The 27,012-nt window shown below is 32.8% G+C and overlaps 1 protein-coding gene across 1 annotated transcript; it reads right to left on the bottom strand.

The window, feature by feature from the left end:
• Positions 1-6,096: 6,096 nt before the first annotated feature.
• On the bottom strand, positions 6,097-20,650 carry LOC128192752 (tetraspanin-9-like). The gene is made up of 7 exons (XM_052865701.1): positions 20,465-20,650; positions 18,043-18,264; positions 17,817-17,891; positions 17,413-17,526; positions 15,332-15,532; positions 7,033-7,116; positions 6,097-6,776 (listed from the first exon to the last, which is right to left on the bottom strand). The coding sequence occupies exons 1-7, from the start codon at positions 20,528-20,530 to the stop codon at positions 6,711-6,713; spliced, it is 828 nt and encodes a 275-aa protein (XP_052721661.1). The 5' UTR covers positions 20,531-20,650; the 3' UTR covers positions 6,097-6,710.
• Between the last annotated feature and the right edge of the window lie 6,362 nt (positions 20,651-27,012).

Here is a 27,012-nt window from a genome sequence, read left to right as displayed (position 1 = left end):
CCTGCAAGGTAGTACGAAACACTCCTGGCCCCCCAGGTTATAAAACTTTTTCCACACTCATACTCCAACTCGTACCCCGTACTCCGAGTATGTGCTCCACTGAGTACGGCTCTAAAAACCGAGGTTATAAAAGTTTTGGAGTACGTTCTCCGCTGAGTACTATTTGGAGTATGCTCCAAAAGCCGATCGATAAAATTTTACGTCTCTGGAGAAAGACAGAGAACAGTAATTCATGTAAATAGTCCTGGCATGTAGGCAAACTGTACATGTATTCCAGATTAATTATTTATCAACAAAATGTAACACATTATTTACATGTACATATTACCTTCTTCATCTGCAAGCATGGAGATGTGTCTGCATCTATAAGTTATGAATTTTTGAACAACAAAGACGATAAATCCAGTGTAATTGGTAAAATTATTAACAAATTGTGTTTATGTCAGATCTCTCTCTCTCTCTCTCTCTCTCTCTCTCTCTCTCTCTCTCTCTCTCTCTCATGAGACTCAGATAGTAATTCATACATGTGATGATTAAGTATAATTATATTGTAAGGAACGATATGAATATAAAAGAAAGAAGTAAGAATTTACACGGATATGAAGAGAGTATTTCAACATAGAATTTAGTTCGATATATCTTTATTTTTCCTGGCTTTTTAACGATTTTGATATTTTAAATGTCAGGAAAGGGTAAGAAACGACGCCAATACAAAACTGGAAAGTCACTGCCCTCAAGTGGATATCTTTTAAGATATTTAGTGAACAGTTCCTGTATTAGGAAACACAGGAAGAGTTTAATTCAAAAATAGAAACATATACTTGGGAAAATCACAAAAATACTAAGAAGATCCGTTTATTTTCACACTCAGAAAGTATACACTAAAGAAATTATAGGGGTATTCCAATTTAATTGCAACATACTATACTTGCCTTAATTCGTATGTATTCCTACGCCAGAGTTCAATATAGTCTCGTTCAACTCGACGCTCGGCTGTCTCCGTAAATCCTTGTGGGAGATTTACGGTGTCAGCCGAGCGTTTGGTTGAACGAGACTAGAGTTCAATATTGCTTGGATCCATACAATTTTCGAGAAATATTTCTATTACTGATACATTGTTTGATTGAATCAATTTTATCTTTAAATATTATTCAACATGATTTATATGGAGGTTTCTCGACATTCTTGTCGAAAAGTTAAAAAAATTCATATTATAGAAATGTGCGTAATTCAAATTAGAAACTACACGTACTTGTCATGCAAAATAACATATCATTGATTTTAAAATAAATAAACATCGACAAAATCAACTCCCGTCAGTTTTTCAGTACTTTGATTAATCTTAAGTAACGTCATTTGATATTTTTGAGCAAGCCTTTTCCTATTCATCTTTAAAATTCGAAATACATGTGTTAATTTTAATGCATTTGACATAAATATTTGGTTACTTTAGATAAAAAAGAAATAACTATATGAATTATCTAGATAGTTACTTGCTAATGAAATAAAATAATTTAAGAGATGAATATTCCCACAGCTAAGCTATATAAAGAAAAATCTCTCACATGAAAATGCGAAGAAGCTATTTTATCACAAGTAGTACATGTATTTTCAATCGATTACATACATTTTTTTCTGGGAGGGTTTAGTTACATCATTGAACACACGCGTCTTCCTATTGCACCATTGAAATCAGTCTAATGTAGAGAAATCCCCCAAATTAAAAAATAAGAAGATAATTAAGACTTGCAAGTTGTACATTTTATTTGCCAGAAGGAGTATGATTTAACTTTATTTGGACAATTTCTTTTGGGCTGGGGGGGGGGGGGGGCTGGGTGCGACCTCCTTTACTCCAGTCCGCCACTGATTTACCGCTTATTCTATAAAATGTTTCCCTTACCAAGTTTTGTGGCATGCAACATAAATGATAATTGATTAATAAGTAAGTAATAGAAAGTTTTAGACTTTTATGCATCCCCCATCCTTTGTTAATGTTTAGAACTAACCTACATTTTCACTGTAATAAAAAAAGGGACCCAGCAAGTACATCTGATTGAAATTGATTAATAACGATACATGTACATTGATTTCTTTGTTTTAAATGATGGTGTGTATGGGTAGTATTTGACTAAAAACAGAATTCTTAAAAAGTCGAGCTATTCAACGGTAGTATTTTGTACGTAGATTTACATGTATATGTACATTAATTAATGAAGCAAACTATCTAAAAGTTATTTTGATAATCTTGGTTGCAGTTCGCCCTTACTCTTCAATTCACCTCCATTATATCTATTCTAGATATGTCATTAATGGTAAAAACTTTCCATTTTAATTCATATACATGTAAATATGATTAAATTATAGCGTATAATACAGCAACGTTACAATAAGAACAATATTATATGTTTGCACTGCATTTTATTTAGATTAAATGTCTTGATTACGACTTTGAGAAAGCTTCATAGCTTACTCAGAAAATCGCCGTTTTGTACTCAGCCGGAGTACGAGTATGAGTATGAAAAAGTTTATAACCTCGATACCTTGAGTACGAGTACGGTTTGGAGCACAGAGTACGATTTGGAGTACGAGATCGTACTCAAGAAAGTTTTATAACCTCGGGGCCTGAAATTATTTGTTTGAAATATTTTCTTAAGAACACAAAATAATGACTTGATATAACGTAAAAATTAATTTCAATCCATTATCTTAAGAAATAATTATAAATCATTCCTATCAATTACTCAACGCCGAAAAAATTTGAGGTGCTACGTAATTTGATAATTTTGAAACATACATTTGGACGGCGTTCATATGATTTTTGTGCAATTTAACCTTATAATATTTAAAAACGCGTAACTTGTGTTCCTTTCAATATAAAGACCTGAAATTTGGACACAACCACCCAGTGTTTAGGCTTTATGTCCAACAAAAAGATCATATGAACAGGTCAAAGTACTAGTAGTTTATGAAACAGTGCAGTTTTAAACTATTCTTAAGGAGATGATAGATTCTTTCAAAAAAAAAATTGAAGGAAACGGGAAAAATATTTCAATGTTACATATTATAACTTTCAAAATTGAAACTATTTTTTAGTAACGGTAAGTTGGGTGGGGTGTTGAGGTAAGAGTTAATGATTACAGAAAATTGTTCAGCGGCAGCAGTAAAGGTTGTGGAAAATTATTGTATCTCCGTTTATGTGATCCAGTTTGTTTGTTTAAACAATTCTTTACTTTTACCCGTGCTTGCACAGATTGAGTAAAATGGGCATGATTTGAGAAAATGAGTAAACAATGCGATATTGAAACAGAAGTACATTTTTGATATGCATAGTTAATTAATAGTAAATTTATATAAATGAAAATTGTTTTACATGATTGTAAATATTTATTATTGTACATGTAATACAAATTAATTTCTACCATATCCCCTCGATTCGTGATTTTTGTCTAGAATTGATGATGGCCTGATGGTTTAGTACTTTCTTTTTAGCTTTTGAAAGAAAACACTTGCCCGTTCGGCCATGCAGCTTTTTAAAAGTTTACTTCTTATCTACTGGTGTTGTGATAAAACTATATTCGGTGGTTTTTGTTAAAGTCACAAAATAACCAATTCACACCATGGGGTGTCATCCTTTTGATTATAACCAAAACTAACTCCCCAAACTGGAGAGTTACAAGAGCATAAAAGAAAGAGTTATGAGAGTTATCTAACTTTGCATATAGATTAACATTAATTATACTTTTCATCTTTTGGAAAAGGTTTTACTTGAAAGAATTAATATAGTCTATAAGTAGGTTGAAAATAAATTAGGTCAAAATATAGGACTAGAGTTATAAGTCTTGAATAAATTTTCCACCATGCTCCCAGCTTTGTCATGCAGTTGGCTAACTGGTTCTTCCTGGCACACCATTTAACATTGGTATTTTTCTCGTTGTGTACAGTTTCACTTATTGCTGAAATGTCTTTTCGGAGTCTTCTGTCATCAACAAGTTTGGTAGAGTTAAGGGATTCGATAACACTTTTATTGTCAGTGTAAGCCTCCACTGCTAAGGGGTGACCAAGGATTCTTATTGGAGCTTTTTGTTGAATGCTGCAGATTCCAATCCCTCTTGTAGACTTAAGGCATTGGCTGCAACAGTTGATCTTACAACCCGATTTATTTTCTTGGTTAACCAAGCTACAGGACAACAATTCCCTTTTCTGTCTTTGATCCATAAAACGTGTGCTTCAGTGTTTCCCACACCCTCGTTGAGATTACCAAAAAAATACACCATTTTCCAATCTGTGTGGGGATTCCCTAACTTTGGAAAACACACAATAGATTTCATATCTTTTAACTTGTTTACAAACTTGATTGCCTGAAGGAGATCACTGACATTGCATTCTTTTAACTTGGTACTGAGATCTACCATTTCAAAGGAATGTTCTGGTCTTCAAGTTTGTTCGACCCAATTCAATTGTCCAACGAGTTTTCTAAATAAGGTTTGCTCTTCTATGGATAGTATATATCCTGTTTTTGTTTGACTCTTTCTGGATCCATAGTTAAGTTTCTCAGAAAGTGGAAATAGTCTGACGTGTATGATCCAATATAATTTTATCATTTTCTTGATTAATTTGAAATCCCAAATATTTGATGCTTTCCGCCTCTACTCTTCCTGCCAAAAATCTTTGTCTCGTAAATGTTTCATGATTTTGTCGAGCGCTTTATTACCAGCATGCAAGAAATCATCAACATGACAACAAATAATGCCATTAAGGCCATGAGTCTGTAGAACAAAGACTGTAGGATCTTATTAGGATTGCTTACATCCAAGTTTCACAAGTTTCTCTTGCACACCCAAGTTGAACTGTCTAGCTCCATCCTTCAATCCATATAAACAGTGTCGAAGTTTCCATAAAATACGTTCAGAGACTCCACTTTCATTAGGTGGCCTGAGACAGACATCACGGCTCAGTTCTTTGCCTTATAAGAAGGCAGACTTAATATCTGTAGTCTTGATGGTCCATTGTTTATGTGCTGCGATGGTGAGCAAGATGCCTATTGCTTCTTTACTTGCAGTAAGGCTATCATGTTGTATCATGTTTTCTTCTTTGAAACCTCTTGCAACAAGCCTGGCTTTCACTTTGCCCTCTTTTTCAGTAATAACCCGTCTTGTTGACACAGTTGATTGGCCTGTGTCAGGAACTTCTTTATACGGATGAAAATCTAACAGTTTCTGTAACTCCTCTTCTTTGGCTGCTTTTATGTTCTTTTGTTGTCTGGTTGTTAGGTACATCACTGTCAGTATTTTTCCAAGGGAGCCTACTCAAGTCAACACTTTTCCTTTCCTCACTTTCGTCATATTGAATGATGTACCAGTTCCTATTATTGCCTGTTGCTTTTCCTGTTCTGCTAAGAACAGTTGCCTTTCTCCATTGTTCGTCTGAATCTAATTTGTAAATTATTTTATCGTTTGCTTTAAGACGAACATTTCCTGAAGCATTGTCTACCTGATATTTTGACAGTATTGTCAGTGAAAAATCAGGTAATTTTTTTTTATCAAAATGAAAATATTTCTGAGGTTTAAAAAATTCCAGACAAAATTACCGTAACTGGACCGCTTAAATCTTTCTGGTGTTATGTTGTGAGACGATATATCAATTCTACGGGATTTTTTAATGTTAATTTCGGCCATTGCAGTCAAGCGTACATGTACCAGGGAGTGACATTCAATTAAATTTTATACCTTTTGAATAATATTTATCACTTTAATAAAGTTAATTGTGGTATCATCGTGGTTATAAGACGTGCCGGTATTTTTCCAGTTTTTCTTAATTTTCTTTAGTAAAAGATCCCCCCCCCCCCCCCAAAAAAAAAAGGTGTGATTTTGATCAAAGTAAGAATTTGCAGTATTGTTTAAATCGTATTGCATTAAAAAAGAATGTAGAGGTTTTTAATTTCGCCTAAAACCAGTATTCTCTTTCTTTTTCTTAGAGAAAAAAATGATAAGAAAAAAACTTACGGGAGATTCTAAATCAAACTTTTAATGACGGTTTATTTATTTACAGCTATATAGAAAAATAACATTCATTTCAAATTACAGATACATTTTAATACTATGTTTTTAACATCTTATAGTTCTAATCTGAGACCAAATAAATAGAACTTGAAAATAAAATAAATAATACACAATTATCAAATATAACAAATAAAAAATTGATTCTGATAAAAAAAAAAATAACCGACCAGCTTCATGTTTTTTTCAAAATGCACGCAATTTAATCTTATTAAATCAAATAATAAGGCAAGCACAAGACAAATCTATTGGATTGACAGCTGCACAAGACTTTATATAATTTTTTTTTCTAAAGTGCAAAACTACCGTTTGATTTTGCTATAAAAATTTCCTTTTTTAAATCCATTAACTGTCAAGAAAAGTAATGACTACAAATTAAAAAAAAAAGAATGCGCTGATAATTTATATACAAAACCACCTTTTTAAAAAACTAATCTATGTTCTTAAAATATACGAAAGCAAGATAATCAAGAAGATTTAACGACTATGTAATGAAATAATTTTCCCCCGAAAAAAAATATAGCCAGTTATGTTTGAATATAGCTTTCACATGAAACAAAAACGCCTAAATGTGAAAAAAGACGATACAACGTGATTTGAAGGGTTTTAATGCATTTTTACTGTTGCGAAAAGACATGCATGTTACTAATCATATCATATTATCTTATTCTGGAGATGAATCTGCCGGAACAGGATGATGGCAAACACAATTGCTACAATCTAGATCAAATAAAAAAACAAAAAAGCATTAATATCACATTATATACCATTTTGCACTTACTAAATAACAAACACCAAAACCTTTAAGAACCAAACATCGTTGTCTGCAATAACTATAACACTAAAACATTATATACATATATACATAGAATAAAAAAATTAATAAAATTCCATAATGTTATACCTAGTGATCTACACTTTCTTTTCTCAATGTGATACGATACCTTAATTCTCATAGCTAAATGAATCAGCTTACCTCAGTGATCATGATCGCTAGTGATATTCCTATCACTACAACAGAGTATGCTTGGATTAACTCTTTAATCCGATCGAAACAACCCTGTAAATAGACAAACGAAGTTCCAATCAAAGGTTAAATCACAACCTAACCAGAACAAAATAAGGTACCGGATTAGGTACGTCTAACGATTTTTTCCAATCATTTCATTAATTTAGTTGTATGCATTTTGGGTCTCTTTTTTTGGTCGATGCCAAGGGAATTTTCGTAACGTCCTCTTAACTGAAAGGTTCAAAACTTGGAAAACGTCTTCCTAGAGTAGGATTGCAATGCTCTGTACATGTATACAGTATTATTGCAGTTGACGAGCTTTTATTTGTGGGACCCGAATTCGAAACCAGACAGCTTCCGGTCATACAATTTGCTTTGACCTGATCGACACAACTGTTAGTTTTTCCGTTCAACAGGTTTCTCCAGTACATGTATATCACCTGTTGTGCATTCGTTTACATACTGATAGATATGATTTTTTTTAACCTAATCGGTAGTTGGCCGTTTCATCGGTAAATGAACTGTTCTTACTGTAAACGTGGTTATTTCTGCAGTTGGTTAATGACGCATTTTCTATTGTCAAACATAAGCGTTGGTATTAAATACGCGAATGCGTGAATGAACATACCTCTGTTTTGATTTTTTACCATACGCGGTTTTAAGCCCTCCGCGTAACTAGTGAAAGTTTTCCCACGCGTAAATAACCACAATTACGGTATTCTTTTTAATTGCTTCAGTTCCTTGACCGCTAAAACCTTTAACAGCATGGAATTGACTTTCTTTTTGAAACAACCGACAGATTGAAAATAGTTGCTTTTTTATAAGTTGGACTTTCGCAAGCGTTGTCTGATGATATGTGACTAAAGATACCTATAGTGTTTTCTTAAGTTATTCAAAAGAAATGATTTCTTTTGTAAAGAAAAAAAATATAACTAGCCTTTTTAGACATTTGCCAAGTTAAAAATTTAAATGATCTTTAAATAATTTAAAATGAAATACACTTTTTTGAAAGCAATGAACAACAAAAAGATAAAAATCAAAGTACTGAAAGTACTGTTAGACGGTGGCGCCGTTTGAAAGTGGCATATTACATGCATGGAAATTATTGTTGTCGAAAATCCACAGCCAGCAACTCATACATGTACTAGCACAACTGGTCGTGAGTTACTCACATGGATAATTATGTGGAAATCGTAGTTGTGTTCACAATCCACACTTTACAAATGTTCAGTCTCTTTATAATCGTCATCTTTTGGGGAAAACCCATAGATTTATCACAGTAGCCTTTGTAGTATAGAAGTTTGTATCTTTATGTTTGTATCTATATTTGTGTATCTATATCAGTTGACATTAAAACTCCGTTTGAAAGACTCATTAAATATGTGGGTTGCCACCACATATTGAATGAATAAATCAAATCCAAAGTGATTTCATCACAGTACGCCAAAATATTTGATTGTATAAAGAAGGGGAATTTTGGCTTTTTCCCTTTTGACCTTTGGGTTGACCCAGCAAAGGGGAACAATTTTTGAAAAGTGTGGAGTGGACTATTGTGCTTTAAAGATATTGTAGATTTCTCAAAGTAACAAGAACAAATAAAGTTTTGGTATGATAAAATACTTATGAAGATTTTTACTGAGTATTTGGGCATACATGTAGTATGTTTATTGTCCCTCTCGACAGCATTTTTTCTCAATTTCTTCACGGGGAAAAAGTTGCATCATCACACTAGCTTGTGGACCATCACACTTGCTTTTGTCCTCATAGTCAGTTATACATTTAGGTGTACAGAGAACGGAATGGATTGCAAGAACCTGTTTGATAAAACTGATATTGCTTTTGGAATGCACGTCATCATGAAACAGAAGAGTCAGTCAATATTTTATCTTCGACTGTAGTGGATTATTTCCATTTGCTCACAACGAAAGTGAATAAAAATTTGAGAAAAAAATATCATACAATATTCAGTCGCGGCAGTTTCATTACTCAACGTCTTAAAGTTTATTTGTCTAATTGTATTTAGCTATAGATTTATTCAAATCATTTGAATGAATTTGGGAAAGTCACATGTATATTTTATCGCTTCTCAGTACACTTTAACACGCATAATTAACTTGCTACATTAAACCTTTCTAGTAAACTTACAAGAAATATAGATTAATTATTTAAAATAAGTTTTAAAAAACACCATACAAACAAAATCCAAGTTAAACGCATGTTTTTCCCACCGTACAGTTGTGTATATTAATTTCATTTTATTCTTTGCATGTACTATAGTCTATACAATAGATCTAGGGTCCGCAAATCCCGGCAATTTTTCCGGAAAGCTATAGTTCTGTAGCTCAGCAGAATACTACAGTCATCTATGAAGCACCTTTAGTTACCTTTTACCGTCATGTTTCATTATTTATCGCAAATATAGCATGGATGTATACGCTACAGCCGGTGTAGCATTTCGTTGAGTGATGACACTTTCTAACCTGCTCGCCTATTTGTAAATGGAAACAAATATCGAAGAAAGCTCATTAAAGAGTTGTACTCACGAGTTAAAAATTATTTGAGAACAAAAGAGGCGATATTTACGTACATGTGTAAATAATGTTATCTGTTTGCGAAAAAATCCCCCAAAACCAAAGGAAAGGTTCTCTAGTAGCAGAGACGGGCGCATATGGATTAAAGTCACAGATTGTACTTCGCTCATCAAATTGTATTATTTCAGTTTAGTGTGAAAAATTCGTCAGAAACTGTTAAGTGAACAAAATTATTATATCTTACATTACCGTTCACAATGTACCATAAATGTATATGGAATATTGCATGAGTTGAACCGATTGTTTTTTCTCACAAAAAAAGTTAGCGTTTGCTGCAAGTAAATTAAACAATTATATCGAAATATATTTAGATTTTCCAGTGTCTTTGCCTGTGATAACACTATATATCGATTTTGTACTATATAACCCATAATACAAATGACGCCAAATTGAGGCGCCATCGGGGTTTGCTTATTTATTTAGAGATACTGTGGGTTCATCAATATTCGTTGAATACCAATTTTCGTGGATTTCGTTGTTAAGTTGATCCACGAAATTAAATGTTCATTGAAGTTCAATTTTAACTAACAATTTGTATTGATAGGATCATTGGCCACGAATTTATGTATTCTTGAAACTAAGGTTTTCAGAAAATCCACGAAAACTGATACCCACGAAAATGAATGAAACCACAGTACACGAGCTGACACGCCATGAAATCCATAAGACGTTTTACAGCATGTCTTTAGTTTAAAGTTTTTTGTATGTTAAAAAAACACATGCACACTTGTAGAAGAAAGTGTGGCATTGATCGGTTAAAGTTCAATAAAATGTAATTTATCTAATATTCATCGTCAGTATCTCTTGTGAATTCTTTAGAATAAGCTACAACAAAATAAATAATTATTCTGCCTCAACTAAAATTAATGCGTTGAACAGCTGTTGAAAATTAATGAATTTATCGATGAAGCATACTTGCTGAAATATGAAATGGCAAACCTGTTTAAATAGTGTGTTTCTGACAATTGTTTACATCATAAAACACAAGAAGCGATTATTATGAGATCTCTTAGCTAATTATCGCAGTGATATAGTTTATGCAGTCTTGATACAGAGTTTAACGTCACAACTGGCAGTTGGTGCATAAATTATCGATACCGCGTAAGCAGACAGGGTAACGGCTCATTTAAAATAAAACACAATTTCATAAATTATTTAAAGCTGCTTGGTCCGATTTTTTTGTAATTACAGTATCAAAATTTTTTCCATACAAATCATTTATCTTAAAAAGTTATGGACTTTCTCCTATTTACACCAGCAGAATCAGTCTCCTTTCAAAGTTAGAAATATTCAAAGTAAATAAAAATAATTTCTCTTTGGGCAAACGAAAAAACAAACCAAATGCATCACGGGAATGTTTAGAAAAGAAAACCGCTTGGTTTCGTCCCCTGAATGATTGGGGTTATTCAACCCGCATGCTATGCATCGATTGTAAAGAAAGCAGACTTTGGAAATATTAGCGAACAAAACGTACACATGTTTCTTTGTAATTTGTCTGTTCATTTCGACCTTTATTTAAAGCGATGTCAAAGTCGTAATACAACCATACCCGTCTCGTCGTCAGGGGTGAAATTTAACATGAGGCGAAATAACGCGATACCTTTTAATGTCGTTTGTTTTGTTAGCAAATTTTGTACGTATTTTTCTTCATTGAAATTTGACATAATTGACGGGTAAAACTACTGCAATGCCTATTATTATACATATACTAAACATAGCCATCGTTTACAAGCGTGCATAAAATTTGATATAAAATCGGACCAAGCAGCTTTAAATATATGTACAAAATGATTAGCAGCTATAGTGCTTAAAATATCTGATAAGATTAAAATTAGTTATCAAACTGTAAAACGACACATAGATAAAACATTGCGTGTAACACTGCATACCTAACAGAGTTATCGTTCCTTATCCGCTAGGGTCCCCGTGAGAAATACTCTTCCGGTCAGGACCGTAGCAATAGACCGTGGCTATTTATAGCCACCGTCTAATGATAAATCAAAGTACTGAAAGTACTGTTAGACGGTGGCGTCGTTTGAAAGTGGCATATTACATGTAACAATGAGTGATGTATGATAATTATTTTTGTCGAAAACCGCGGCCAGTATCGCATTCATGTACTAATACTTAACGCTTACTCGCACAACTAGTCGTGAGTTTCCTACATGGATAATTCTGTGGAAATCGTAGCTGTGATCTCACTCTACACTTTACAAATGCTGTGTCTCTTGGTCGTCATCTTTTGGGAAATACCCAAAGATTTATCACAGTAGTCTTTGTCGTATAGAAGTTTGTATCTATATTTTGTATCAATATGTTTGTATCTATATCAGTTGACACTAAAACCCCGTTTGAATGGTTGCCACCACATATTGAATGAATAAATCAAATCCAAAGCGATTTCATCACAGTACGCCCAAATATTTGATTGTTTGAAGAAGGGGAATTTTGGTTTATTCCTTTTTGACCTTTGGGTTGGCCCCGCAAATGGGAACAACTTTTGAAAAGTGTGGATTGGACTATTGTGCTTTAAATATATTGTAGATCTCTCAAAGTAACGAGAACAAATAAAGCTTTGGTATGATAAAATACTTATTTTTACTAACTATCTGGGCATACATATAGTATATTAATTGTCCCTCTCGACAGCATTTTCCCTCATTTTCTTCACGGGGAAAAAGTTGCAGTCTTGTGGATCATCACATTTGCTTTTTTTTCCCTCATAGTCAGTTAATACATTAAGGTGTAAAGAAAACGGAATGGGTTTACAAGAACCTGTTTGATAAAACTGGTATTGCTTTTGGAATGCACGTCATCATGAAACAGAAGAGTAAATCAATATTTTATCTTCGACTTTAGGGGATTATTTCCATTTGCTCACAACGAAAGTGAATGAAAATTTAAAAAAATATCATACAACATTCGGTCACGGCAGTTTCATTAATCAACGTTTTAAACATTTGTTCTATTGTATTTAGCTATAGATTTATTCAAACCATTTGAATGAATTCGGGAAAGTCACATGTATATTTTATCGCTTCTCAGTACACTTTAACATGCATAAATTACTTGCTACATTAAACTTTTCTAGTAAACTTACAACAAATATTGATTAATTATACAAAATAAGTTTTTAAAAACACCAAACAAACAAAATTCAAGCTGAACGCACGTTTTTCTGACCGTACAGCTGTGTATATAAAGAAGATGGGGGATAAGATGGCGCAACTGCCCTTTTGGTTTAGTTGTAAAATACAATTTCAAATTTAGCATTTTTTCAATTAAATATATTTGATATGTTATTATGCAAGTTTAAAAAATGGTAATTTCTAACTATATTCAGTTTGAAATATTTCAAAAAGATAAGAAAAAAATAATAAATTTTTAAGTTTTGGTGGTATCGAACCCAAGTTCTATAAAGTTTCCTAATGGCTGGTGCTCTAACCATGGTGAGCCATTTCATTCACAACAAAGTGCGTTGTTTAAATGTTTTATGAGACTATGACCACGAATTTTCGGACTTGTATTATATTTCTAAAACTTTCAATTGTTGAGCTACAAAATGACATTTTTGAACTGTAGTGGGTCATCTCTCCACATTTTTGTTGAGTCCAATCGGTTTATTAAATTCCATTAAACCACATTTAGACTGTAAAAAAAAATATTGAGCTCAGACCCACTCTATGAAAGAAAATGAATTGAAGTTATAAAAATTACACGATTAGGAGGTTTTGACACGCATACGCCAGTTTAAATCAATATATTGCAAGTATATTTAAAATATTTAAAGATTACAATCCGATGTTACGTTAAATATACATTGTTTTTAATTATTTTTTAAAAAAGTATCAGATTTAATGATATTTTAATTTTGCCGTATCTAATCATTCCTCATATGGGCATTTTGCACGCCTTATTCGCCTATCTTCTTTGATTTTATTCTTTGCATGTACTAAACAATAGATCTAGGGTTCGCAAATCCCGGCAATATTTTCGGAAAGCTATATTTCTGTAGCAGAATTCTACAGTCATCTATGAAGCACATTTTTTTGCCTTCATGTTTCATTATTTATCGCAAATATAGCATGAATGTATACGCTACGGCCGATGTAGCATTGTGTTAAGTGATGACACTTTCTAACCGGTGTGTATTTCAATTGCGAGTCGCAACAAACTGGCGCATTTATATAGGCCCGCCTATTTGTAAATGCATGTTGACAAAATGATGCTAACACTTGGAAACAAATGTCGAAGAAAGTTCATAATAGAGTTGTACTCGCGAATTAAGAATCATTTGAGAACAAACGGGGCGATGTTTACGTACATATGTAAATAATGTTATCTGTTAGTGAAAAAATGCCCCCAAACCAAAGAAAAGATGCTCTCTTACATTACCGTTCATTATGTACCATAAATGTATATGGAATATCGCATGTTTTTTCTCACAAAAAAGCTAGCATTTGCTGCAAATTAGAGATAGACGAGCTGACACGCCGTGAAATCCATAAGACGTTTTACAGCATATGTAAAAAAAAATCTGAACTAAAAATCTTTGAAACATCGTAAAATGTAGTTTATATACATTTAAAATGGGGACTCGATTTGCACGTGAATTTTACAATCCGACGTCGATTAGCGTGTTTGAGAGAAAGTCAGCAGCAAGTAAAGCGTCAACATCTGCAGTAAATATTGTCTGATGAATATTGAGGTGCCTGTAATAAAATTTATGTTTCTACAGACTGAGTGAGGTACGAAATAAGGTACATTGTAAATCACAGGTCAGTCGAAAATTTAACACATTTGTATCGTAAATTTAAAGTTTTTGTGTGTTTGAAAACACATGCACACTTGTAGAAGAAACTGTGCCATTGATCGGTTGAAGTTCAATAAAATGTAATTTATGTAATATTCATTGTCAGTATCTGTTGTGAATTCTTTGGAATAAGCTTCAACAACAAAAAATATACTGCTCAACTAAAACTAATGCGTTGAAAATGGCTGAATTTATCGATGAAGCATAATTGCTGAAATATGAAATGGCAAACCAGTTTAAATAATGTGTTTCTGACAATTATTTATATCATAAAAAACAAGAAGCAATTATTGTGAGATCTCTTGACCAATTATCGCAGTGATATAGTTTATATGCAGTCCTGATACAGAGTTAAACGTCAAAACTGGCAGTTTGAGCCTTAATTAATATTATTAATACCGCGTAAGCAGATAGGGTAACGGCTCATTTAAAATAAAACCCAATTTCATACATTATTTAAATGTATGTACAAAATAATTAGCAGCTATAATGCTTAAAATATCTGATAAGATTAAAATGCGTTCTCATACTGAAATCGACACGTAGATAAAACACTGCATACATGTACCTAACAGAGTTATCGTTCGTTATCCGCTAGGGTCCCCGTGAGAAATACCCTTCCGGTCAGGACCGTAGCAATAGACAGTGGCTATAAATAGCCACCGTCTAAAAATAGCTTTAAATTGAAATATATCAGGGAACATGCATAAATTGATAAATGAAATCGGGATTTTATTCAAATATGTTACAGAAACTCGATTATAAGTCATGTTATTAGCTTAGCATAAAAATATGTAAATTTGGAAAATAACATGCAAGACACATATTGACAAATTGTAATCGCACGTAAGTAAAATTCTACCGTCGTTTTGAAGCCGCTGGTAAGATAGATAAAACAGGACGATTGTGCTTTCTCTTCGAAGTTACTCGCATTGACGCCCACACAACATGTCTTTGGGATCTGCGCATTGACGTCATGGCATTCACCTTCAGTTGTACACCACGGCGTTTCATCAAAGTCATTGTTTACTCCCGTCACAGGGTTTACTGCACAGCAATTAAACTGCAAGCAAAAGACAATAAAAAACAAGTACAAAAACAAATTAACATCAAATTCAATATACAAACCAAGTATCATCTGCGTGCGATAAATTTCATTAAAAAACTTCTATGACGTCACCCATTGTATTTAGTCAACGTTATTTTCACTATTCAATCATCAGTTGTTGGATATATAAATATCCAACTGATAGGAGTTGGATATTTTTAATATCCAACCGTCAATCAGTTGGATATTCAAATATCCAACAGGGCATTAAACAAAGAAAACTGAAAAAATGTTGAAACGTGTATTTCCAACATAAATCCAAATTTATAAAACAGAATTTTGTCATCCATAAATGTATATCCGATAAGCCACGAATAAATTTTTTGCAGAAATATCTCCTTTTCTTAATTTTGATAGATTCGGTATCACATATAAATCACTTTCATAAACTTTTAGACTTCCTCTTTTAACCTTGAACCATATCACTCCTTCTAATTGGTTTCACAATATGGGAAATATTGTCGCACTATGACTTCATAAGACTTCTATCAATTTTTTTTAGATAAATCATCGTCTGTTAATTGACGTCAAAATTCTGATTTTTCCTTTCTCCTTGCAAGTTTAAAATATCATTCAAACGGTATCCATGTCTTTCCAGGAACTGTGGATCTCTATATACATTGTACAAGTGTGTACTTTGCGTTAAAAAATTCATCTTCTAAATCTATGTCTGCTCAGTACAGCGGTATGGTTTTCTATAACATGCGCACCTGTTCACTTGTCCATGATTAAAATGGTGTGTTTGGTAAGGCTATTGTGTATGGTATTGCTAGAATTATACTTTTGTATGACATTACAGTTGGATATATGAATGGGTCAATGCTTCTTAGAGGCTCAAATGGGGGAATTTTTTTAAGTAAGATAAATAACTCGATAATGTTGAACAGTTTAGAGAAAACATCCCCTCCTCGGGCCTTCGGCCCTCGGAGGGAATGTTTTCTCTAAACTATTCAACACCATCTCGTTATTTATCCATTACATAAACATTTGCAAGGAAACCCTGCTTGTCGATACTAGTGTGTCTTTAAGTATATACGTATGAAAGAAATCAAATAACTTTTTGCATGCGGAAATAAATTATCATGGTTAAAACGGCCATTCTCGAATAAAATGATGCATATGGGTATATCCCTCCAACTATTTTTAGAATCAGTAGGACAACAAAGTAGTGCCTTTAAGCAAAATAGTTCCTGCACTTGCAGAGTGTATATACATTTATTGGGACATTTTAAATCAGAATGCTTGACACGTGTCAGAAAAGAGGATTTGCAATTTTAAAAACAAGTGTCAAAATTGAATTATCATTTGAAGAAAAGAAATGAAATTGTTTGATGTACACCCTTTCCAAAACTGAGAAATTCCCTACTTTTACTTTCATTTTCAGAGTTTTTCAATACAGACGCATTTTGCCGGAAAACGAATCTGACTTCAAACCACGAAATTTTACCAGGAAAGAGACAATTTGATGAGCTTTCATTCAAGAGGTCCCTCGTTGCTGAACGAAAATTAGGGCCGGAGCTATGAACCATAACGTTAACATTACCACCTATGGAAAATGCATTAGTGGACTATACCCATATAATACTTGAGTTAAAATTACATATGTATTTCATTAACATTTTCAGTGATAAGGAAGCATTTCTGTGACAACAAATAAATGTTAACCATAATGTTTATTGTAGACAGGGGTTGAGTTGGTTTTTTTTAAAAATATAAGTTACTAAATGTACAGACCAGCATTTCGTAGATTGGTGTTAATTAAGCTTGAAATATAACAAAGCGCATAAAAGAGGGTTAATATTTGGACTTTTCACTGGGAATGTAAATTTACTTACATTTAAAAACAAAAGATTCCATTTATTGGAGATTGGATTACTGCTGTTTAGAGAGTCGTCGACATAGTTTTCTTCTAAAAGCGTTAGCATCTCTTCTTTTACTGTTTCATTTATCTTATAAAATAAATAGAAAAAATTCAAAATACTAAATCATAGGAAGGCAAGTTGAAACTTACCTACACTAATTAATCTGAATATTATGAACAAAAAATTAAATGTCTTATTTTGATCATTCACAAGGATGGAAATTTCGAAAATAAAAAAAAATATCCATGATTTTACATAAATTTACAGAAAATTCAAAATACATAACAATGCCAAAGATCAACATCATAAGTGATATCTAATATTTCCTTCTCTTTTTTTAAAATAATTAATATAGGCATATTTGTTTGTTATAATACCTTGTTTCTCATCATGAATCCCAACGCAACTGCTGCAATTTCCATGGCTAACAGAATTATAACGAACACAGCATACTAATTAACAAAAGAACAAAACATGATTATAATTGAAATGCACATCTAGATCGTCATTTACTTTTTGAATGTTTTTGAACAAAAAGAAACCTTAAGTCGCATGAATGCAAGCACATATATCTAACGTTAAGCATGAAAAACATGTACTTACTGTAATAAGGATGCATCTGACTTCACACAATGCTCCAAATAACCCAAAACCTGACACACAGGCAACCAGAACTCCAATGGCGATCGCCAACAGAGAGATGTTGCTCATAATCTGCTCTAAAGTTGTTGCGTTCTCTTGAAGTATGCTCAAAGCAGGCAGAACATCGTTACTTTGGTTCAATTTCAAAACAATACCAGCTACCATCAGTGTTATTCCGAGTAACTGTAAAGCCCAATCAATCAATCAATCAATCAATCAATCAATCAATCAGAGATACGAGAATTATTCAAGGAAAAGCTATTTGACATCATATTCCATATAAATAAACACTGGAAAGATATCGGTTAGTGTTTAGAGGATGAACAATATTTACCCTTGTAAAGTAGAACCAAGCCTGGCTCTGACTTTAGGGATTTAACTTGTCTATTAACGACGTTTTAGCAATAAAAATGTCTAACAGAACAATACGAAAGATGCAAAAAGGGTTCTGTTATAAAGATATCAAAGAACCTTAAACCAAATCTGACAATGTTTTGAAATGACAGTCATAATTCAGCCAATGGAATGTTAAGGAAAACTTGTGGCATGTCATATTCAGGGATAAGCTGAAAATTGTTAAGGAAAGGACAGAAAAATGTTCGTTGAAATAAAAAAAAAATTGAAAATGATTTTTAAAAGGCTGTCTTGGAATGGACGGTAGTCATTTGCCCTGCTTATCGGCTATTTTCTTGGGATGTTTATCCCTTAATGATTTTAGGGTTTTGCTAGAAGTCGAAGGAAATATATGTATAACCTTAAAGAAACATTTTCAGTCATAAAAATAATTTGTTGCCTCTCGTTGCATTAAAAAAAATTTCCTGCAAATGCATGAAGACGGATAAATAAGAATATCCTCACGCGTATACGAGGGGTGTTCGATTAGTAATGTGAATTGTAGCAGACATGATAACGCTTTGTACGATTTGGCAATTGATGAACCTGTTGAATAGCTTTATTCAAAGACTTTTTCAAACGGTATAAACAAGGCCTTGCAGCTTCACATAGTTTTAAACTTAAAGTCTTTTCAATAGAGCCTGTGTTGTAAGGTATTTTATAAGACAGTTCGTTGGTGGAGAAAGAAATTTGGCGTAGAGTCTGTCAAAGATGCAGCTAACTCTGGCCGACCTGGGGCTGTAACAGGTAAGATAAATGTCTCAAAAAAGGGAGATCATTAAAAGTGATGGCAGATTCAAACAACTCATAATATTATCATAAACTACGCTTTGTCAGGATCTAAGTATGTTTGTCTATTTCGGGATAATGCTCTATCACATATATATAATTATATAAATAAGCTTGTAAAACAATTTTTGAAATTAGGGAAGGTTACCGTCTTAACACACCCACCATACTCTCTAAATCTAGTTCCATGCGACCTTCTCCTTTTTATAAAACGTATACACTTCTGATCTGGTCATTGTTACAAGTCCCGGCGACCCATTGGCTAAGCCACCAGTCAGTGCCTAAGAACTCTACATAAATAAGCTTACAGCAACGTGATTCAGAAAAAAAAAAGATTCAGAGATTGAAATTATGTATTTTGAACCGGGAAGACTTTGAAGGAATGTGATGTTCATTTTACTACTTGAGTGGAATGCTTTTGAGATACTATATCCTATAATATAATTTGTTTATCGAACAACCCTCTTATGTACCAGACAGAGTAAGTCACCAGTCATTAACATAATTAAATATATATGGAGGACAATAAAGTGAAGACTGAAACAATATATGGAGGACAATCAAGTGAAGACTGAAACACAAGTTCGACTTTAAAATTTATAGAAAACAAAAACCTACTTCATATATTGAAGGAAATGTGAATCTATAAAATTTAGAGACAATAACAAAAATACACACACCTATATTAACATGATTACAAGCTGTAATAAAGACAAAACTTTTTTACATAATCAATTATTTAGCAATCGAATATATGATATCATTTTCCTATCGAATTTCCTTTTCTAAAATTTTAACAAAAAACTATGTGTTTCATGTATACTTTATAGGAAATTATAGTCATAAAGCTGGAAACCTTAAGAGGATGCAAATTACAACTCCTGATGAATTACTATGTACCGTGTATGAACTATGTGCGAGGACACATTTCCACTACATATACAATCCATACCACTAGAACTACACCCAATGACCCATGGGTTCTTTATAATGGTATCATTGCATCACAAAAATAATACTCTGGCCCTCATAAGAACTGTTTCAAACATATTTGAATTTCTCAACCCATACCACTGTTACTTTTATAGATTGTCCAGCGATAATGATGTGTGTAAATAATTCAAATATGTAACAAAAAGATTTCAACTTACTCCAGAAGTATTTTATCAAATCAACACATTTGTTAAAAATTATTACTTACAAAGAATAAAATGTTGATAAGAATCAAGAATACTTTCCCACAACGTCCACAGCCTTCAACCGACATCTTTGTTTGAAACAACTGCACCTTTTTGAGACAGGATTGTGAGTTACAGTTTTGTTCATATACACGCCGTCTTTTTGCTGTATTGATAAACCAGGGACACTTATATACAATGTTATTTTCTCGCGAGCTATTACATGTATTTCCTTTTACTCTTCACATACTCATGTAGATGTACTTAAGTAAACTGTTGTCATTAGACCTTTTATAAAACATATATTTGAAACTACAATCGATTTCAAACAGGTGGTAAAATTTCTCTTCTGGATGGAAAGTTTTACGCCTGTCATTGAACAATAGCATTGCAAAAGGTAACGCCCACCGATCCCGAAAAAAGCAAAAACGATTGACTGTGTTCACCCACCGGAACGTGTTCTATACACAAACTCATTATTTTTTCCCTCGTTTCACTCCTCCGAAAATAAATCTTTTCTTGTCCAATTTAAAAAACAACAACAAAATGAAATAGGTTAGGTGCGTTCGTTACAAGATCGCATTTAATAACAATTAGACACAAATAATATAAAATAATTGCATACCATATAAACAAACATGTAAATTGTGCAATACAGTGTACAGGGCGGGCAGGGAGGGATACTATCAACTCCTTACAATCTTGTAACGAACGTCGCAATGACCAAAATCACGCATGAAAAACTATTTATACTACGCGCCAAGTCACTCGTGCGTGACGAAACTACTAATAATAGAATAAAGATTTCCGTAGTGTCGTAAAATCAAAAACGTTAAGGTGGATCTCTACACCAAATAAGTGTAGGAGATTTTTGTTGCATGCATTTGTTACTAATACTCGCCACAATATTCAACAATAATAGACCTCAAAATACAATACTCTATTTTCTAGAGAAATTTAAAATATCAGTCTGGTTCCATATAACCCCTTACAATCGATTTCAAACAGGTGGTAAAATTTCTATTCTGGATGAAAAGTTTTACGCCTGACATTGAACAATAGCATTGCAAAAGGTAACGCGCACCGATCCCGAAGAAAGCAAAAACGATTGACTGTGTTCACCCACTAGAACGTATAAGAAACTGAAGACGTTTTCTAGTCCACATTGAGAGGAAGCCAGAGTGCCCGGAGAAAACCCACGTGTCCGAGCGGGCGACCACCATACCCTCTCACGTACAACCACTACTGATCACGGGGATCGTATTCGGATCGCAGCGGTGAGATGTGAATGCGCTTACAACAGCACTACCCGGACATTATATCTTTTCCCATAAGTCATTTTTAAATTAATATGTAATTGCGCTTCCTTAATTTGTTGCTGATAAATTATTCAATTTGATAAAATTAAGAAAAAAACGGAATCCCCTTAAAATAAGGAAAAATCTTGGCAAAAGTAAAATTCAAAGTCGTACATTTTATTTATAGACATTGCATTTTGAACAAAGCAAATATTTTACATTTAAGTAAAATAGGTGATTAACGTAAAACTTGCAATTTTAGAAGCAATCTTTTGTAGCCATTACGAGAGAGAGAGAGAGAGAGAGAGAGAGAGAGAGAGAGAGAGAGAGAGAGAGAGAGAGAGAGAGAGAGAGAATTTTGAAATGAAATATAACTCGAATCAACGGATTCTTCTTTTAATCCAATTCATTTTACATATATATATTGTATTAGTTAACATTTTAAAGGAAAACTGAATAAAACAAAATTCGTATAATAAATAAGTAACTACCTGTTAGTTTATTGAAATTAAATATCTACACTAAGTGTCTTACATATGATTCACACACGTCTTTTTTTATTTTTAATCAACCATAAAGTAATAACGGAAAATATCGAAGTCTTAAATTAAGTTTTCTTTTCTTCAGGGGGAGATCATCTCGATCGGTCACGTGGCTGACGGGATTTTGGGTGCAATTATGACATTGAGACGTAAATCGAATTTTGTATATGAATTTCTTAAGGTGGAAGGCTACATCGTCACAACATGTCTGACATCCGTTCGAAACGCCATTTTGTTCCGGATTATTAATATTGTGTCGTGGTACAAAATAGCTATACACCGTTAAATTGAACTCTTCTAACGAGGGAGATGATATAGAAATAAAGTCACCAAAACGCTTATATGTATGTCAATTTTCTTCCTGTTTAAAGCTTTCAACTAACATTGATTATCAGCTGTTTTGTACGGAAAACGTGGAATTTAAATAATTTACTGTTTCACCGCTATTGGCAATACATTTTAGTCATGTCATCTGCAACAGACGATCATACATTTGTGACGGATTATCGGTATAGGTAAGCAGATATCATATTTTCACTTAAACTATATACATGTAGGTATGATGAATATAAAACGAAAGTACCGTAAGTACGATCTCTTGAATTGATCCCAGTTTCCCAAATGTAAAACATTTGCAGTAAACGACTTGCTTTGAAACTTAGACATTAAACTTATGTATTTTTATTTAAATAGAAAAGGCTAGGTACATGTAGCAATAGCAGTGGAAGCCCGTATTTGCAAGCCAATTGAGATAGGGACAGAATTCTTAACAGGAGCATGTTTTTCATTTCCACACATACATGTTTATCATTATGGACATCTAATGTATGTATTAATATGCGTGTGGTTGTTGTTTATAATTGCTATTGTATATAAAAAAGTAAAAAGCAATTTCACTACTAATATTTTGTTTTGAATAGTTAAATATATATAATATATCATAAGCACTACAAATCTTATATATACAAATTCAGCATAGACTTGCCCCCCCCCTTTTTTTTTCTTCGTTAATTTTATTAATTAAAAAATGGTCCCAAGATATTTGAGACCATGTAAAATAAAGAAAGACAACTCTTAAACAGGATCTTTCATAATAATTCAGTATTTTCTTTAATTTTTCAATTTCATTCAATTTCATTCAATTTCATTCAATTTCTTTTTTTCATCCTATTAACCAACGAATAATGTTTATATTTTCAGATTTTTGAGGGATTTTGTCCAGCAGTTTGCCTTAAAAGAATTTTTTTATATTTAAGTTTCATATTTATGTGGATTCCAATAAAAATCATACAAACTTCATTCACGATGATTTTGTCTTTTATTTCTAACTTTAATGACATTTCACTTTCATAAGAATTTTAAAACAGAAATGTTTAAAAAATTGATAAATAAGGGGTTATATGGAACCAGACTGATATTTTAAAATTTCTCTAGAAAATAGAGTATTGTATTTTGAGGTCTATTATTGTTGAATATTGTGGCGAGTATTAGTAACAAATGCATGCAACAAAAATCTCCTACACTTATTTGGTGTAGAGATCCACCTTAACGTTTTTGATTTTACGACAATACGGAAATCTTTATTCTATTATTAGTAGTTTCGTCACGCACGAGTGACTTGGCGCGTAGTATAAATAGTTTTTCATGCGTGATTTTGGTCATTGCGACGTTCGTTACAAGATTGTAAGGAGTTGATAGTATCCCTCCCTGCCCGCCCTGTACACTGTATTGCACAATTTACATGTTTGTTTATATGGTATGCAATTATTTTATATTATTTGTGTCTAATTGTTATTAAATGCGATCTTGTAACGAACGCACCTAACCTATTTCATTTTGTTGTTGTTTTTTAAATTGGACAAGAAAAGATTTATTTTCGGAGGAGTGAAACGAGGGAAAAATTATGAGTTTGTGTATTGAACACGTTCCGGTGGGTGAACACAGTCAATCGTTTTTGCTTTTTTCGGGATCGGTGGGCGTTACCTTTTGCAATGCTATTGTTCAATGACAGGCGTAAAACTTTCCATCCAGAAGAGAAATTTTACCACCTGTTTGAAATCGATTGTATTTATCAATTTTTTAAACATTTCTGTTTTAAAATTCTTATGAAAGTGAAATGTCATTAAAGTTAGAAATAAAAGACAAAATCATCGTGAATGAAGTTTGTATGATTTTTATTGGAATCCACATAAATATGAAACTTAAATGTAAAAAAATTCTTTTAAGGCAAACTGCTGGACAAAATTCCTCAAAAATCTGAAAATATAAACATTATTCGTTGGTTAATAGGATGAAAAAAAGAAATTGAATGAAATTGAATGAAATTGAATGAAATTGAAAAATTAAAGAAAATACTGAATTATTATGAAAGATCCTGTTTAAGAGTTGTCTTTCTTTATTTTACATGGTCTCAAATATCTTGGGACCATTTTTTAATTAATAAAATTAACGAAGAAAAAAAAAGGGGGGGGGGGGCAAGTCTATGCTGAATTTGTATATATAAGATTTGTAGTGCTTATGATAATATTTGAAGATGAAAAGTTATATTTTTGATGAACACCTTATATATATTTAACTATTCAAAACAAAATATTAGTAGTGAAATTGCTTTTTACTTTTTTATATACAATAGCAATTATAAACAACAACCACACGCATATTAATACATACATTAGATGTCCATAATGATAAACATGTATGTGTGGAAATGAAAAACATGCTCCTGTTAAGAATTCTGTCCCTATCTCAATTGGCTTGCAAATACGGGCTTCCACTGCTATTGCTACATGTACCTAGCTTTTTCTATTTAAATAAAAATACATAAGTTTAATGTCTAAGTTTCAAAGCAAGTCGTTTACTGCAAATGTTTTACATTTGGGAAACTGGGATCAATTCAAGAGATCGTACTTACGGTACTTTCGTTTTATATTCATCATACCTACATGTATATAGTTTAAGTGAAAATATGATATCTGCTTACCTATACCGATAATCCGTCACAAATGTATGATCGTCTGTTGCAGATGACATGACTAAAATGTATTGCCAATAGCGGTGAAACAGTAAATTATTTAAATTCCACGTTTTCCGTACAAAACAGCTGATAATCAATGTTAGTTGAAAGCTTTAAACAGGAAGAAAATTGACATACATATAAGCGTTTTGGTGACTTTATTTCTATATCATCTCCCTCGTTAGAAGAGTTCAATTTAACGGTGTATAGCTATTTTGTACCACGACACAATATTAATAATCCGGAACAAAATGGCGTTTCGAACGGATGTCAGACATGTTGTGACGATGTAGCCTTCCACCTTAAGAAATTCATATACAAAATTCGATTTACGTCTCAATGTCATAATTGCACCCAAAATCCCGTCAGCCACGTGACCGATCGAGATGATCTCCCCCTGAAGAAAAGAAAACTTAATTTAAGACTTCGATATTTTCCGTTATTACTTTATGGTTGATTAAAAATAAAAAAAGACGTGTGTGAATCATATGTAAGACACTTAGTGTAGATATTTAATTTCAATAAACTAACAGGTAGTTACTTATTTATTATACGAATTTTGTTTTATTCAGTTTTCCTTTAAAATGTTAACTAATACAATATATATATGTAAAATGAATTGGATTAAAAGAAGAATCCGTTGATTCGAGTTATATTTCATTTCAAAATTCTCTCTCTCTCTCTCTCTCTCTCTCTCTCTCTCTCTCTCTCTCTCTCTCTCGTAATGGCTACAAAAGATTGCTTTTAAAATTGCAAGTTTTACGTTAATCACCTATTCTACTTAAATGTAAAATATTTGCTTTGTTCAAAATGCAATGTCTATAAATAAAATGTACGACTTTGAATTTTACTTTTGCCAAGATTTTTCCTTATTTTAAGGGGATTCCGTTTTTTTCTTAATTTTATCAAATTGAATAATTTATCAGCAACAAATTAAGGAAGCGCAATTACATATTAATTTAAAAATGACTTATGGGAAAAGATATAATGTCCGGGTAGTGCTGTTGTAAGCGCATTCACATCTCACCGCTGCGATCCGAATACGATCCCCGTGATCAGTAGTGGTTGTACGTGAGAGGGTATGGTGGTCGCCCGCTCGGACACGTGGGTTTTCTCCGGGCACTCTGGCTTCCTCTCAATGTGGACTAGAAAACGTCTTCAGTTTCTTATACGTTCTAGTGGGTGAACACAGTCAATCGTTTTTGCTTTCTTCGGGATCGGTGCGCGTTACCTTTTGCAATGCTATTGTTCAATGTCAGGCGTAAAACTTTTCATCCAGAATAGAAATTTTACCACCTGTTTGAAATCGATTGTATATTAGCATCATGAATATGTGTACACTTTTGATTCACAAGTGATAGTATGCGCGTGCTTTACAAATGGTTAGTATTCACCGATAAAAGTTGAGTGTTTTTAAATCATACATGTATCCATTACGATTATAATACATGGGTCGCATATTAATAAATGTAAATGTAAAGGTAGGGGCTTATAGTCTTGCTCGCAAATTGAATTGCCTCGTACGACTCCTACATATTACCCATCTGGCGAGACCTGTACAATCCATAGCATCCTCGAGTCCCTTCCTATGGAACATACAACAGAGCTGCCAAATTACGGCGCTAGCGTTTTTAAATGACATATAGTCACATGTATAGTACAAGGTTAGCTTTTTAAAAAGAAAAGAAAGTCAGCAGGCGGAGTTTTTTCTAGGTCAG

Source organism: Crassostrea angulata, chromosome 7, assembly GCF_025612915.1.
Source record: "Crassostrea angulata isolate pt1a10 chromosome 7, ASM2561291v2, whole genome shotgun sequence".
In the NCBI taxonomy this organism is placed as follows: Eukaryota; Metazoa; Mollusca; class Bivalvia; order Ostreida; family Ostreidae; genus Magallana; species Magallana angulata.
Note: the sequence above shows the minus strand (reverse complement) of the source record. Positions and strands in the feature narration are given on the sequence as shown.

What these genes read in the sequence shown, in the direction of transcription:
- LOC128192752 (XM_052865701.1), bottom strand. Translation starts at nt 20,530, where the DNA reads ATGTCGGTTGAAGGCTGTGGACGTTGTGGGAAAGTATTCTTGATTCTT. An exon ending in TCAGATGCATCCTTATTACA is followed by an intron (nt 17,892 to 18,042) that starts GTAAGTACATGT and finishes TTTGTTAATTAG; the next exon opens with TATGCTGTGTTCGTTATAAT. An exon ending in GATTCATGATGAGAAACAAG is followed by an intron (nt 17,527 to 17,816) that starts GTATTATAACAA and finishes TTATTTTATAAG; the next exon opens with ATAAATGAAACAGTAAAAGA.